This window comes from Lissotriton helveticus, chromosome 7, assembly GCF_964261635.1.
Source record: "Lissotriton helveticus chromosome 7, aLisHel1.1, whole genome shotgun sequence".
NCBI lineage: Eukaryota > Metazoa > Chordata > Amphibia > Caudata > Salamandridae > Lissotriton > Lissotriton helveticus.
The window spans coordinates 352,763,838-352,778,897 of NC_136068.1; the positions used below are offsets into that span (position 1 = coordinate 352,763,838).

The following is a 15,060-nucleotide window of genomic DNA, read 5'->3' on the forward strand; positions in this document are numbered from 1 at the left end:
TTTGTCCCGAGCTCATATATTCTACTGAGAGTAGCTCTGTGGAGTGCTTTTGCAGCGTCTGTTACCAGATCGTGATGTTCTTTCTTTTTCATATCTAACCTGTGTTTAATCTCACCCGAGATGTCATCTTTCATCCTACCCTCCAGATGTAGAATATCTCCCTCCAGCTTAACTAGTTTTGCCAGTTTCTCTTTTCGGGTCCCTGCTATTGAGACAATAGCATAACCCCTCACCATTGTCTTGAAAGCTTCACAAAGCATCTGGGCAGACTCTACTAATCCTTCGTTTTCTTGAAAATGAAGCTGTATTTCATGCAAGACCTTTTTCTTGACTGCAGGGTTTTTAAGGTGCAGAGGGTTGATTGGGGTTATTCTCCCCACCTGTTGTTCACTGGTTCTCACCCAGGCCCATGTTGGGAAGTGGGCCGAAATGCCCCTGTTGTAAGCTCCCGAATGGAATGTGAACTGTGTCTCATTGGAGTGGCGGACTCGCCATACGTCTACCATTCCCATTGCTCCCAGGAAGTCTGGGAAAGGCAGTCATGTGTCTCGAGGGGGGGGATGTCAGTCAAGCCGTTCTGACACTACAGCAGTAAAATCTCCTATCGGGAGTTGCCCCTCTGAGAAAGTTAGTAATAAGTTCCCTAGATCCTTAAATGCTAGTGTTGGCAGGCTTTGGGGGGACGTACATAGAAGCTATTGTGAGTGCCTGGCCTTCCCAACTACCCGATGTTGCTGTGTATCTTCCCTGAGTGTCAGTCCAGGTGTGATCTATTGGCATGGGGAAAGTCCTTCTCATCAGGTTCCCAACCCCTCTAGATACGGTAGTACATCCGGAGTGCGCCACTAGTTTGTATCACCACCTGGTCAGCGCCTTACATGTGTTACTGATTAGATGGGTTTCTTGTAATAATACCACGTCAGGGGAATGTCGTTTTATGAATTGAAGTACGATCCCTCTCTTAAGTTTCCCCCCTAGGCCATTAACGTTCCACGATAGTAACCGAATTCCGTTTTCTACTGGTTGACCCATCTGTGTTGAAGCTGGTTTCCCCCAGTGGCTTATCCTCCCCTGCAGTGCTGGAGCCCCTCATCTAGTATTCTGATGTTAAAATGGATTGGATAAGGGCATGCAGGTATTTCGCATCAATCTCTGCACAACTTCACATTTCTGACATGACTACCACTAAACTACTTGCATAATTGCAACCAAACTCCCCCCTCCCTGCTTCCCTGCAAACTGGGCTTAAAACTAGCCATGTCCAAACTATGCAGTGTGCCTGTCGGCCTATCCCAAAACTAATTTAAGAAAGGTAGGGGGGCCAACTGTTTTGTCTTTTACCCACCACCGTAGCATGATGCTACATACATTCCAGACCCATTACTTCAAACATTATGAAAGATTGTCACTTTGCCGGTCTCTAGCCTTTGCCGTTCAGTGAGGACACTATTTAGGAGTTCCCTCAAGTGTCTTTATCGATGCCCCTGCATATTAGTTCAATTCAATGCCGTGACGTCGTCTTCATCCCACCGGATTGTCGATGTTGGTTAACTGTGTTGCACTATCCTCCAGACCTGTTTGTTTTTTGGAAGGTTTCTCCCTCCATTGCCTGACATTGTTCCCTTTCACAGGCCTCCACCTGCCTAGCCATTCCTGCGCCAATTCCGGGGGATCAAAATAACAGACTTTTCCCTCAGCTTCACGTCACAATTTTGCTGGGATCAACATCGAATATTTCAACCCTCTATCTCTTGAGTTCTCTCTTGATTCCCAGAAAAGAACGACTCTGCATCTGGACATTGACCGTAAAATCGAGAAAAAAGGTTATGACCATGTTTTCATATTTGGCCGGTGGGCTAGTACGAGCCGTTTGCAATGCAATGTCTCTGTCTCGGAAATTAAAAAGTCTAGCCAAACGTAGTCTCGGGGGGGTGAGAGCCCCTGGTTTTGGTCTACCTCCTGAGACCCTATGTGCTCTCTCAATTGGAAAGAAATTGGAGAGGCAATTCGGCTGTAGATGCTTGGTAATGAGTTCATCAACGAAGAGGTCAGCTGCAGGCCCCTTCGCTTGCTCGGGGACCCCGAGGATTCTGACGTTATTGCAACGTGACCTACCTTCGTAGGCGTCCAGTTTTATTTCCATTATTTGCCTGGAAGCTTGTAGGTCTTTAATTTGTTGTTGCATCAGTTTTGAATTGTGGTGGTCGGAGGCGACTGCTTCCATGGTTTTAACTTTGTCACAATCTCCTTTCATGTAAGGTCCGTACCCTCCATAATAGGGTCCATGATTTCCTTTAGTGTAGGGTTCCCCCCCTTCTGGTCTGGTTTTCGCCGCCATATCTGTGTTGGCCGTCGTTTCCGCATCTGCATTTTTTTGCATAGTATCTATCGATTTGTTGCGTCTTGCCCAGGACATGTTTGCTGGTGTAGGTATGGTAGATAGGTATGTAGCGAGGTAGGGGTGGTCGTTCTCAGTTTTTCAACTCTGGGCCTCCTGGGTACTTTCCGCTCCCTGACCTCGGGGCGCGGTAGTCACTCACCCCGCTCGGCCTTTCTGATTTCCCACGGGGACTGTTCATGGTTTACCCCTCTGTTCGAACGGTCTCTCTCCACGCTCTTAAGCCTCCATTGTTTGATTGGTTGTCCTGAACCAAGGCGATTCCTGTTGTTAGAGGGCTGGTGGGTATTCTTGTGACTTCTCCTGTACCATCTGTAAGTCCAGGGCCACACCCTAGTCAGAGGTACCTGCTGGTTTTTTATGACTGCATCCATTTCTTTTATGGTCTGACCTCCTGTGGCTTGTTACTTTGTCCTTGGGAGCTGGGGGAGGCTACTGAGATGCAAGGGGAATTCCCAACCAATACTGAGTCTGGTCTCCTTTTATTTCCCCCGTCCCCGATCCTTCATTGGACGATGACTCTATGGCCTCGGTGGATCACTCCACTGCTAATATTTCATGCCACTCTTTAGATTTTCAAACAGGTCAGTTTGATTGTTTGGGCCGGTTTAGCTGCTCATGTACCTGGAAACTACTGCTTACTGTGCCGGGAGGCCGCCGAGATCAAGATGGCGGCCCTCCACACTTTCCGACAATCGTTTCAGCCTGTTTACGTTCTTTGTCCTGAGTGTGCCTCCTTTTCACCGATGCGCTCACCTCCGGGCTGCAGTGCGGTTGCTGCGGTCCATGTTGATGGTGGTGCCAGTCTCTCTGCGCATCCCCTTCTAGTCCACGTTCAGTTACAGCCTCCCCATGTCCCAGGCCGATAATCAAGCCCGTGCCTTCTGATCCGTCCTAGGCTGCATTTCTTCTTCTTCTCAAAATTCAAGCCACGGATTGGAGCGCTGGCTTGGAAATCACTCCACTAGTGTATCTCGGGCTTCAGCTTGCGGGGCTGTGATGCAGTTATGATTTGTGTCAGGATTAATCGGTGGTATGTGTTAGAGACTCACAGGGCCACTCTATCATGCGTCCACCTTCTTCGGCGCTTGGATACGCCCCCACCCTCCCTACTTTTAAATCTCCGCCACATCCCTCTCTAGAAGAGGAGTGACTTCGACTGGACCCAAAAAGAGCATTGCCGTTCTATCTTGACCACATGAGAGAGTACCGGGTGGACGACCAACTCTTTGTCCGGTATGTCGGTACGAAGAAGAGAGAGGACGTGCAGAAGCGGACCATCTCCAGATGGATCGTACTCTACTATGCATTGGCCAAGAAGCAACCCCCTGAGGGTTTGCGTGCTCATTCCATCGGAGTAAAGGCTGCAACCGCTGTGTTAGCATGCAGAGTTCCAGTCCTGGATATCTGCCAGGCAGCAGCGTTGGCTTCTCTAGATAAATTCACTCAGCCTGGCCAGTTAGGCCCTTTGGGATGGGCACTATCGTTCTAATGTAAATCAGTTTCGTAAATCAGTTTCGTCGACTCACCTCCTGGGAGGTATTGCTTCAGTATCTATTCTAAGAAAATGAATCTGCGGCTAGAAGTCTCTATCAGATGACTGTATCTAGCCACAGATTCCCTACCAACCCACCCATCCTCCGTGCTCTGTGAACGGAATTCTAGGGACAGGGATGTACCCCTTTCAGGGCCTTAGGTTTGTTCACCAGTAGTCCGTGTTGTTCATGGCTCAGTGCTCCTGGCATGGAAAGTTGCTAATGGAAACAGACTTCAGCGCACTGGGGTGACTCCTTTATAGGCACTGCACACATCACTTTCAGTGTTGACAACACCAGGCAGCAGCGTGGGCTTCTCTAGATATATTCACAAAGCACTACTGCCTAGGCAGTCAGCTCCGTTGAGGTGGGCACTTTGGTCGGTTGGTCCTGCAGGAGATTCTAGTGTAAATCCGTTTCGCAGACCCTCATCCAGGGAGGAATCGCTTGTGTATCTAATGTAAGTTAAGGAATCTGCGTCTAGAAGTCTCTATCAGATGAACAAGTTACTTACCTTCGGTATCGCCTTATCTGCTAGAGACTCTATCTGCAGATTCCTTACCAACCAACTCTGCGAACCAATTTCTACAGACAGGGATCTTCCCATTCAGGACCCTAGTTTTCCAAATCAGTGGTCAGTGATATTTGTGGCTCCGCGTTCTGGCATGGAAAGTCATGAAAAGATACTGATGTTGGTAAGTTGGGGGGCTCTTATACAGGACAGGCACGTGTCACTTCAAACAAGAACGATGCCATGCGAAGCTGAACAACGCAATCTACCGACATGCGGGGATATTGCTCACGAAAATATCCGGTTCCAGTCAAACTCTCGGGGATAATTCTGAGGTAAGGAATCTGCGGCTAGTGAGTGTCTCCAACAGATAAGGCGTTACCCAACAGAAGTACCCTGCTAGTTGGCCTATCCGGTGGCATCTGTTTAGTCTCAAAAAGCTTTCCTGACTTCACTCTTCCGGGTTGTAGATATGCAGAATACTTCGATGGATATGCCATTTAACGAGGAGTGGCTTTTGGCAGATGCAGCGCTTGAACGCTTCAAGGATGGTTGAGCCGTGACTAGATCACTGGGGCTTCAGTTGACAATAGTATTTTTGCTTCTTTCAGAGACCCAAAGCCTTTGGCAGAGGCTTTCCGTACAGACTCAACCAACCTGACGGTCAGCAGTAACAGGACCTCCTCATCTGTTACAGAGGTACAAGGGAGGCCTCTGACCAATTGGGCCTTCTTCCCTTTCCTGCTACTCCACGTACCCCCGCCTCAATAGGGGAGGCACTTTGATAGAGCATGAGATGCTGGTGGAAGGACATACATCCTCTTTTCTATAAGTCTTGCAGGCCATTACTTTGGACCATTGGGTCCTACAGATTGTAAAAACTGAGCTTATTCTACACTTAAAGTAGCAACCCCCCACCATTCTCCTAACGCTCCTTTATGGTGTTTTCTACTCATTACTAATTTGTGGTCCTTCCATACAGATTGAATTTAACACCTCGAGGCTTCACTAAAGTGATGACTGAGGTAGCGGCACATTTCAAGATGTTTGGTTTCGCAGTGTTCCCATATTTGGAAGAGTAGGTGCTCAAAGCTGGCTCGCTACAAATGACAGCCTCATTGCTATTTAATATGTGGTTTTTGATCAATGTGCAGAAGTCCGACCTGGGCCCTTCTACTTCTTCATATTCATAGTGGCTGCACTAGATACGAACTTCTTCCAGGCTTTCCCTCCTTCTCAGAGGATTCAGGACGTTCTGTATATCATTCCACTTTTTCGGCCAGGAGCTCTGATCTGACTTTAGAGCCAGGATACATTTCCGGGTTATAGTGCACTCTGCAAATCTGCATAACAGTTGAGTGGTTGTCCACATTTATTATGCTTCTTTCCACATCAGCTCAAATTGAAAACTAATGCATCTTTCCTACCTAAAGTGGTGTCTCCATTCCATCTTGGGCAGTTTGTCACCCTTCCCACTTTACGTCCTCTGCTGCACCCTACGAAGGAGAAGGAGTAGTTGCATGGGCTGAAGTCCAGGTGTGTAGTAAGCTACTATATTAGTGCCACAAAGGCAATCGAACCTGAAAACCAGCTCTTTATTGGCTACACAGGCGACACGAACGGCAAGGCTGTTCAAAAGAGAACACTCTCCCAATTAATTATCTCGTGCATCAACATCTGTCTAAGAAACAACCACCTGAGGTAATTCGTTCTCATTTCACCAGGGTAAAGTCCTCCAGTGCGGCCTTCACTAAAGGTGTACCAATGGCAGAAATATTAAAGTGAAGATGGGTGCTTCCCTGCATACCTTCACAGAACACGATTGTCTGGATTTGGAGCGGAGGAGAATGGCCACTGTGCTTGTTCCGTCCTTAGGGATTTCCTCATTTAAATGTTTTCTTCAGACCTACCTCCTTCGGGGAGTATTGCTTGGGATTCTCTTAGATGGCGAGGAGTCTGCAGGTAAAGGTAATCATCAGAAGAAAAAGTTAATTTGCTTCATTAACAATCTTTGTTGTGGATACTCTAACTTCCTGCAGATACCTTACCAATCCTACACTTCTCCCTGTTCTGAAGGAAATTTAAAGACTTAATAAGAAGATTCACATTTAGGTTGTTGCACTGGATCTATTTATATTCTCTGCACTATTCTTGTCTCCACTTTGCGAAGTGCGATTCAAAACACAGGAGAAATGATGTGAGAGTGATCAGTAGGCACTGTATGGTTCAAGTGACATCATCACAATATTGTTTTGGTGTTGAGTCAAAGTCACTCCCACCTATCAGTGCCAGAGAACAATGCCAGAAGTTTCAAGGTCCAGACTGGCTCCTAGATAATTCAAAGGTAATAAATCTGCAGGTAGGTACAGGATCCACTAAAAGAATCCTTACCACAGGCAACATTTAAGTTTATGTCTCAAATAATCTCATATTTTTATGTTAATTAGCTATTTCTGATCATCTTCTGTTCTATTTTTATTTGCTGCTGAGGCCCAGTGAGCTTTGCATAACCAAGACATCTGCAAAGTGTGAAGTACACATAATCTACAGGGTTTTTTGGCAGCCCATTTGTTAACTATGCTAGTCATTCTTCTGACAGGCTGTATTCTAAAGCTTGATTGCTCGTTAGATGGTGTGTTTTAAGTGTTACACTGAAGTTGAGAACGTTAACTGAAACGCATCAAAGCTTTTGCTGCTGTGGAGACCCTGGTGAACCAAATGTATTAATAGGTCTGTTCACAAAATTCTGAATTGTAGTTGATCACAAGCTGATCTAATGCAGCAGTATTCATGAAGTAGGGTGCAAATTGCAACTTGCTGTGATTAGTTGCTATCATAGTGGTGGTGGCCTGCTGGGGTCTGCAGACCACCATCCTTGTGATTGCTTTTCAGATATTATTCAAGTTTTAAACTCTTTAACGTTTTTTTATAGTATGCAGTGGTCCCCTGAAACAACTGCCTACTCCTCAACAAACTTTTTTTAAACTTTCATAAAGGGGAAAATGGTCCCAAGTAGTCCACTTTTGTCAATCACTTACCACCATCCCATGCTGAGAATTGGTAAAAATATGCAAAACGTTGATATTCACAATAGCAATCCCTATTTGGAAGGAACACCCTTAACGTAAACCTATTAAATTGCGATTATTTATGCATGTATAAAGTGGGTTTAGTACATTCAGTTGTCTATAATGCATTTTTTACCACCTTCTTGTTATATTTAACAAACTGAAGAAACGAAGAATATGAAGAAGTTAACATAGGGAAGCTGAAACGCTGAACCTCTTAAGTGGTTCAGAGCAGGGCTTGGTTGCGTCTCCCTTCATGCCTAATGGCAGGATTTGTTTTGCTCCTCTATTGAAAAAGACGTTTAAGACAAACAGTAAACCATGTGTGTGCACAAAGGGATTTAAAAATATATTTTGTACTTCCATGGCTCTCCATTCAGAGAAGATACTCAAAGTCCAGATAGAGGTGTACAGTTCAGAGCACTAGAGTAGGGTCCAGGGGTCCTGGATCTGGATATTGATTCCTATTATAAAGGAGAAACTGTGCTCCAGGCTCTGGACCCTTCCAGCCTTGTATTGTGAAGTGAAGGTGGGGGTGTGAGCATTTGTTCCTCTCTTCCACGCAATCAAATTCAGCCAATAGGGTAATTCCTTTTTTATAACACAGGAAAATAATCAAGAATAGTTAGAATACAAGTAGTAATTTTATTGGCATTAGCCTCTTTGTCAATTCATTGTAAAAATGTAGAAAAAGGAACAGCTGACACATGTTTTGCCCTTCGTGACAAATTAAGCCAGGGCTTTCTTAAGGCTAGTTATTGTATTCAGCTGTCATTGAGTCAAAAAGTACAATAATGCATTCTTATTTGCTTCAAAAGACAAGTGTAAACATCCAAGGCATTTAGTGTCCATATACTGTCTGTAAACTCGAGAGAAGTCCTAGCCTAGGGTAATCCCGTGTGAGTCAATGCAGCTGGACTTCTCTTGAGTTAACATAGTATATGGACACTACATGCCTTGGATGTTTACACTTGTCTTTTGAAGCAAATAGGAATGCATAACTGTACTTTTTGACTCAATGATTGCTGAATACAATAACTAGCCTTGAGAAAGCCGTGGCTTAATTTGTCGCGAAGGGTGAAACACGTGTTGGCTGTTCCTTTTTAGGTTTTGCCTGGCGTCCACTGCGCAGCAGTGTTCGCGCAGGCGAAATCTTTTGAGACTCAGTATCTCTGTTCCATTGGCTAGCTCCATAAATGGAGGCTAGCCAGTGGAACAGAGATGCGTCAGTCATTGTCCAAGCAGATTCGTGGGCGTTCCGGCGATTTTTTTTTTCGCTCTCCGCCCCTTTTCTCTCCGTCATTCGGAGGTGGGCGCTTACTTTTTTTTTTTTTGCCGGCGCTTTTGGTTTCCATTTCCCCTGACCGCCGCCGGAAGAAGTCCTCGGGTGAGTGCTTGCTGTCCTGCCCACCCCCCCGCCGCGTTCGTTGTGCTTGCTGCCCCTTGCCCTGCTCCCTCGTTCGGTGTGCTGCCCGCCGCCCCTCCCCCCCCCCGGGATCGGCAGCAACTCGTCCTCCCCAGTCTCGCTCTGTGTCCTGGGATCGGCAGCCCTCCTCCCCTCCCTGTCCCGGGGTCGGTGGCTCTCCTCCCCCAGTCTGGATCGGCTGCCCTCCCTCCCCCTTCAGTCTCTCCCTGCACGTCCTCCTCGCTGGGCCCTGGTACTGGCCCACACCCGGCTCTGGCGACTGCAGATTGCCCCGAATTTCTTGGGCTGGAGCCGGGACCGCTCTTCCCGCTCAACATCCACCCTCCTCCTCTTCCTCTCCTCCCCTTTCCCTGGCTCCCGCTGCTGCACAAACCAGGACTGTGCACAGCAGCCAAGCGGAGCCCTGGCACAGAATACGGGAGCGCGGGCTGTGCAGGGTGGCAGGGCACAGCGCGACCATATGTCAAGGACTGGGCAGAACCAGACGACCCCCGCCCTCTGAGGACAGGTGAGGGACCCTACTCTGTTCGGAAGACGTCTCTGCATATTCTAGGCTGGCACCGCTACACTCTCAAGTGCCGCGATGCAGCTCCCGGCTGCATGTGGCACTATACCGAAGGAATGATATAAACGGGCACAGTAAGGAAAGGGATGAAATGGTGATCTGGCGGGCCAGATGCTCCGTGACTTTGTGTCTGTGCGTGTGGCAGTGCTGCTGGCACCCTTTCCTGAAGGCGCGTCTCCGCGGAGAGGGCAGAGGCATCTGTGCCAGGGTTACGGGGGACTCAGAAGGGAACTTGATCTCCCCTCTGATGTCCTCCGTTTTTACGACTCTTCTTTAGTTTTTGGCCTCGCTGTTTCTTTTTAGGCGCTCCGAGGCCACCCGTGCGCCATTTAATGCTATGTCAAATTAAATGTGGTTATTAACCTGTTGCTAATGTCTGCCCATGCCTCCTTCAGTGACTCCTCCTTTTCTCTGCCTCCTTCTCACGAAAGGCAGCGAAGACCCCAACAGTGCCCACCTAGCCTCATGTGCGCCACACGCGCCTCATTGGGCGCTAGAACAATACTTTCCCCCAAAGGTATCCTCTCTTTCTCTCCTTCAGGTTAATTATTCCTCTCCTCGCTAATTATCCTCCCTCTCCGCCTCCACCTTTCTTCCCTGTTCCTTCCCTTCTCTCTGACACCCCGTATTCCGTTCCCACCTGCACTGCTTTTATTCCCCCTCTCTCTAACGTTTTCTCTCTGTCTTGGTCAGACCCTCTTTCTGATTGTTTCTGTATCCCTTTCACTCGCTGACACCCCTCTGCTACACTCTTCTTCCCCCATTCACTCCTCCACCCCTGTCTCTGCCTTTCTAACTTTCTCCTTTCTCCCTCTTTTACTTTCCTCATCTCCTCTGTATAAACTCTGTGCCTCTTCCAGTCTCTCTTAACCCTCTCTTTCTCTAGCTCCTCTCTTCGTTTAGTCTCTCTCGCCCGCCCCCTTTCTTTCTTCGTTTTTCTCTCTTTATTCTCTCTCTGAATCATCACTTGGCTTTCTCTCTTTCCCTTCCATCTTACCCCTTCCCTTTAGCTCCTCCTTTCTCTGCCGCGCTCTCTCTTCCCCTCTTCCCTTTCCCTTCTCTCCTTTATTCTTCTTCGCTCCCTCTTTCTTCTTCTCTCCTTTATATCCTTCGTCCTTTGCCAGTCCTTAGTTTAAGTTTCGAGTTAAACATATTTTGTGGGAAAGGGCCCCGTTCCGGAAGGAGCTGTCGGGAGACAAACCACCCGCTGTTGGAGCCGTGGAGACGCAGGGCCCACCCCAGCGAGCGGTGGGGGCTGGGTGGGGGTAGTGGAGGGAAAGATGTCATGTAAACACCGCCTGCCCGCGCCTCTGCTGTACCTCAGCGGTACAAAAGGGGGTGGTGATGGACGGAGCATCTGAACCAATCAAACACTCACACCCAGTCAAAAGATCTGGGTTTGATCCATCACCGTTCTTTAGCCCACTCTGCCACCCCAGTTCAGACATGGCTATATGCAAATCAGTCTGACCCTGTGCCTCATGGAAACAGTCTAGCCCGAACTGCCAAGCCATGCCTTCCCTGGACCGGAAACAAGCTTCCGAGGACCGGTTTCTGGCATTACAGCCGTCTTCAGCCCAGCTTGCTTGAATCCAGTGGCAAAGTGAGCAAGGGACTCACGTCTGAGCATACCCTGCCACATTTATGGCGGCCAAAGCGGTACAAAAGGGGGTGGTGATGGACGGAGCATCTGAACCAATCAAACACTCACACCCAGTCAAAAGATCTGGGTTTGATCCATTACCGTTCTTTAGCCCACTCTGCCACCCCAGTTCAGACATGGCTATATGCAAATCAGTCTGACCCTGTGCCTCATGGGAACAGTCCAGCCCGAACTGCCAAGCCATGCCTTCCCTGGACCGGAAACAAGCTTCCGAGGACCGGTTTCTGGCATTACAGCCGTCTTCAGCCCAGCTTGCTTGAATCCAGTGGCAAAGTGAGCAAGGGACTCACGTCTGAGCATACCCTGCCACATTTATGGCGGCCAAAGCGGTACAAAAGGGGGTGGTGATGGACGGAGCATCTGAACCAATCAAACACTCACACCCAGTCAAAAGATCTGGGTTTGATTCATCACTGTTCTTTAGCCCACTCTGCCACCCCAGTTCAGACATGGCTATATGCAAATCAGTCTGACCCTGTGCCTCATGGGAACAGTCCAGCCCGAACTGCCAAGCCATGCCTTCCCTGGACCAGAAACAAGCTTCGAGGACCGGTTTCTGGCATTACAGCCGTCTTCAGCCCAGCTTGCTTGAATCCAGTGGCAAAGTGAGCAAGGGACTCACGTACCTCATGGCACGTCCTCCTCACAGTGGGCAGCGAGCTGTCGAGGGCCCCGTCTGCCAGGCTGTCGCAGTGGCGTAACGCAAGATGACGGCTCCCCCATGCAGAATGTAATGTGGGCCCCAGAGTCTCTCACACTGAACAGATATTCATTTGTATTGGGCTCAATAGCGCCCCCTCCTCCGAAGGAGTGAGGTCCCCTCTAAAGGGTTGGAGGTCTCCATGCACCCTGCCTGTATTACCCCCCTTCCAGGCACTTTCGCCGGGCCTCTGTATGCCCGCAATATTTACTTACCACATTTGTAATTCTGTTTGTTATTGCTCGGGAAAGCAGAGTGGCTTTCCTGAGCTCTAAACTGTTTCATATTGCTTGCCATTGTACGCGTTCAACTTCTGCCAGCATGCAATGGCAAGGAAGGGCTGAGGGAGGCCCTCTCCAAAACGAGGTACACTAGGACGCCCTCCCCTCGCACCTCGGGGGCTGCAGAGGGGTCTTCATATGCCCCTATGCTGTCGGATCCAAAGCCCTGTCAGCTCTTGTGAAAACAATGTAGGCCACTTTCTTTAACCACAGACCTTTAATCCTGGTATTTTCCTCTTAGGGTGCACTTCGAAATGATCGCCCAAACTTACTAGCTAGTAGCACGTTTTTTAAAAGTCTGGCTTTGAAACTGAGACAGATACAGACTATTGATCACCCCTAACCCCTCAAAAAAACATATTGAGGAGTTTTTGATCAGCAGGCCTCATCCATTGGTCTGTTGAACTGTCATTTACATTTTGCTTTCACCCACCCCTGCATTGGGCTTTACCTGCTGGCACCATTCAGTAAAAGTGACTGCACAAAGTCAGTGCACATTGTTCACATCTGCCTAAAACTATTTTTTTCCAGTGGCATAGGCGGTTCAAAGTGTGCTTTTATATTTTATTTTAACTTTAATTACCAGCTATTTATTTTGCCTGCAATTCGTGTTTTCAGTTAGATGGTGATTTGTTTTTTAAATTTTTTTTAAAAAACGCTACTGGTTTTTAAAAAACAGTAATATTTTACTGCAATCCTATTGCTGCCACACTTACCAGGCAGTATGTTTTTTTAGGTTTCGCATGGCGTTCACTGCGCAAGCAGTGTCGCGCAGGTGAAATCTTTTGATCTTCAGTACGGGGCTTTAACCCGCCTCTCTGTTCCATTGGCTAGCTCCATAAATGGATGCTAGCCATTGGAAGAGAGATGGGTCGATCTTAGCGGGAGCAGATTCGTGGGCTTTTCTGTCGTTTTTTTAAGTCCCGCCCCTTTTCTCTCCGTCATTCGGAGGTGCCCCCCCCCCCAATCGGCAGCAACTCGTCCTCCCCAGTCTTGCTCTGTGTCCCAGGATCGGCAGCCCTCCTCCCCTCCCTGTCCCGGGGTCGGTGGCTCTCCTCCCCCAGTCTGGATCGGCCGCCCTCCCTCCCCCTTCAGTCTCTCCCTATCCCGAGTGTCATCTCTTAAGTGATCAGACATAGGATACTCTTGTGGATATCATTAAAAACTCAATGGGCATGCATGAGCCAATGCTAATTAATCACAAGGGATAGTACTGTGTTGTCTTGTGAACAACATTCCTTAATGTTCACATCATTTGTACCATTACAGAAGAGAACCCTCGTTCGGTGTGCTGCCTGCCGCCCCCCACCCCCCGGGATCGGCAGCAACTCGTCCTCCCCAGTCTCGCTCTGTGTACCGGGATCGGCAGCCCTCCTCCCCTCCCTGTCCCGGGGTCGGTGGCTCTCCTCCCCCAGTCTGGATCGGCCGCCCTCCCTCCCCCTTCAGTCTCTCCTTGTCCCGATATTGCCTCCTCCCTCCCTCCCTCCTCTGACAGTGCAGCTCTGCTCAGCACTCTGCACAGGACGGCATGCAGTGCAGCCGCACCGGGACCCGCCTGCAGCCTATAGGTGGCCGAGAAGCACCTTTACCTTTTAAAGTCACGTTATCAGCATTTGGAGAATACACTGTCAATGTGTGGCACCGCAGCACTTCCGGAGTACGGATTCTATGCATACGGATTTGTTATTTTTTTATCCTCATGTTGTGTGTGGCCAGTGTAGATTGGTTTGTTCATGGTTTTGTTTAATCTTGGTCTGTATTAGTGACAAATATAAAGTTTCCGACCTGGATGTAAACATACTGTATTTGAATGCTTGTGACAAAATGGCTTTGCCGTTTATTTGGTGGGGGTGACGTGGCTGCCTTCAGCACTATGGACAGGTGCATCACCGATACTGGGACTGCACAGCGCTTGGCGCACGCGCACATTCAAGGCCACTTCCAATGGGTGGGCACCTGTGTACTTGTTGCTCTGCTTACTACCCCTGACAAGGTGTGGTTGGGTGGATGGAGTCAGTGGATGAATGGAGTTGAGTGGTGGCTAGGTGGATGGACTTAGTGGGTGGATGAAGTGTGTGTGTGTGTGTGTGTGTGTGTGTATAGCTGTGTGTGTAGCTGTGTGTCTGTGTATGTGGCTCTGTGTGTGTGTGTGGCTCTGCGTGTGACTCTGTAGGTATGTATGTGTGTGGGACTCAGTGTGCTTCTGTGTGTGGCATTTGCGAGAGATTAAGCTATTGGCATTGTCAATGACAGTGCCATTTATTTGTCTGTTTTCAAAACCAACACATAAATAAAAATGTTGTCATTTACAATGCCAATAGCTCTAACTTTTTCAAAAGCGAGACCGTTGCATTGTAAATGCTTGTTCTAAAAGAGTGAAATCATTTTACAATGAATTAACACAGAGGCTGAGGCCAATAAAATTACTACTTATATTCAAACTATTCTTGATTATTGTCTTGTGTTGTAAAAAAGGAATTACCCTATTGTGACTGGCTGAATTTGATTGCGTGGAAGAGAGGAACAAATGCTCACACCCCCACCTCCAGATAGAGGTGTGTTATTGTGGACATCCCTCAAAGACTCATTGCTACAGTGTTCTCTGATAAGTTTACCTTTTCAGTATGTAATAGTTGTGTAAAGACGCATACATACATGACATAAATATCTAATGGATTACTTTCATGTCAAGGAATGGCCAAACGTCTTCCACCTGGCTTTGCTGCAGGACAACAAAACATAAACTTTATGCCGGGCCATTCGCCATCTTCAACAGCGGGTACGCCTGTGAATGGAGGATCTTCGCAGCTGCCAGCAAATTCAAACATGCAGCATTCAGGTCTGTATTAGATAAAGTATCTGATGGATGTAGATGTTCTCATATTAATAATGGTTTATGGAAATTTGATTTGT

The 15,060-nt window shown here is 48.0% G+C and overlaps 1 protein-coding gene across 4 annotated transcripts in view; it reads left to right on the plus strand.

Moving 5' to 3' along the window:
• The window catches only part of NCOA6 (nuclear receptor coactivator 6), a 410,255-nt gene that overhangs the window by 216,993 nt on the left and 178,202 nt on the right, over window positions 1-15,060 (plus strand). For all 4 annotated transcript variants that reach the window (XM_078652166.1, XM_078652165.1, XM_078652167.1 and 1 more), the window contains exon 8: window positions 14,840-14,986. In XM_078652166.1, coding sequence (XP_078508292.1) covers window positions 14,840-14,986 — 147 coding nt within the window. The remainder of the gene's footprint in view (window positions 1-14,839; window positions 14,987-15,060) is intronic.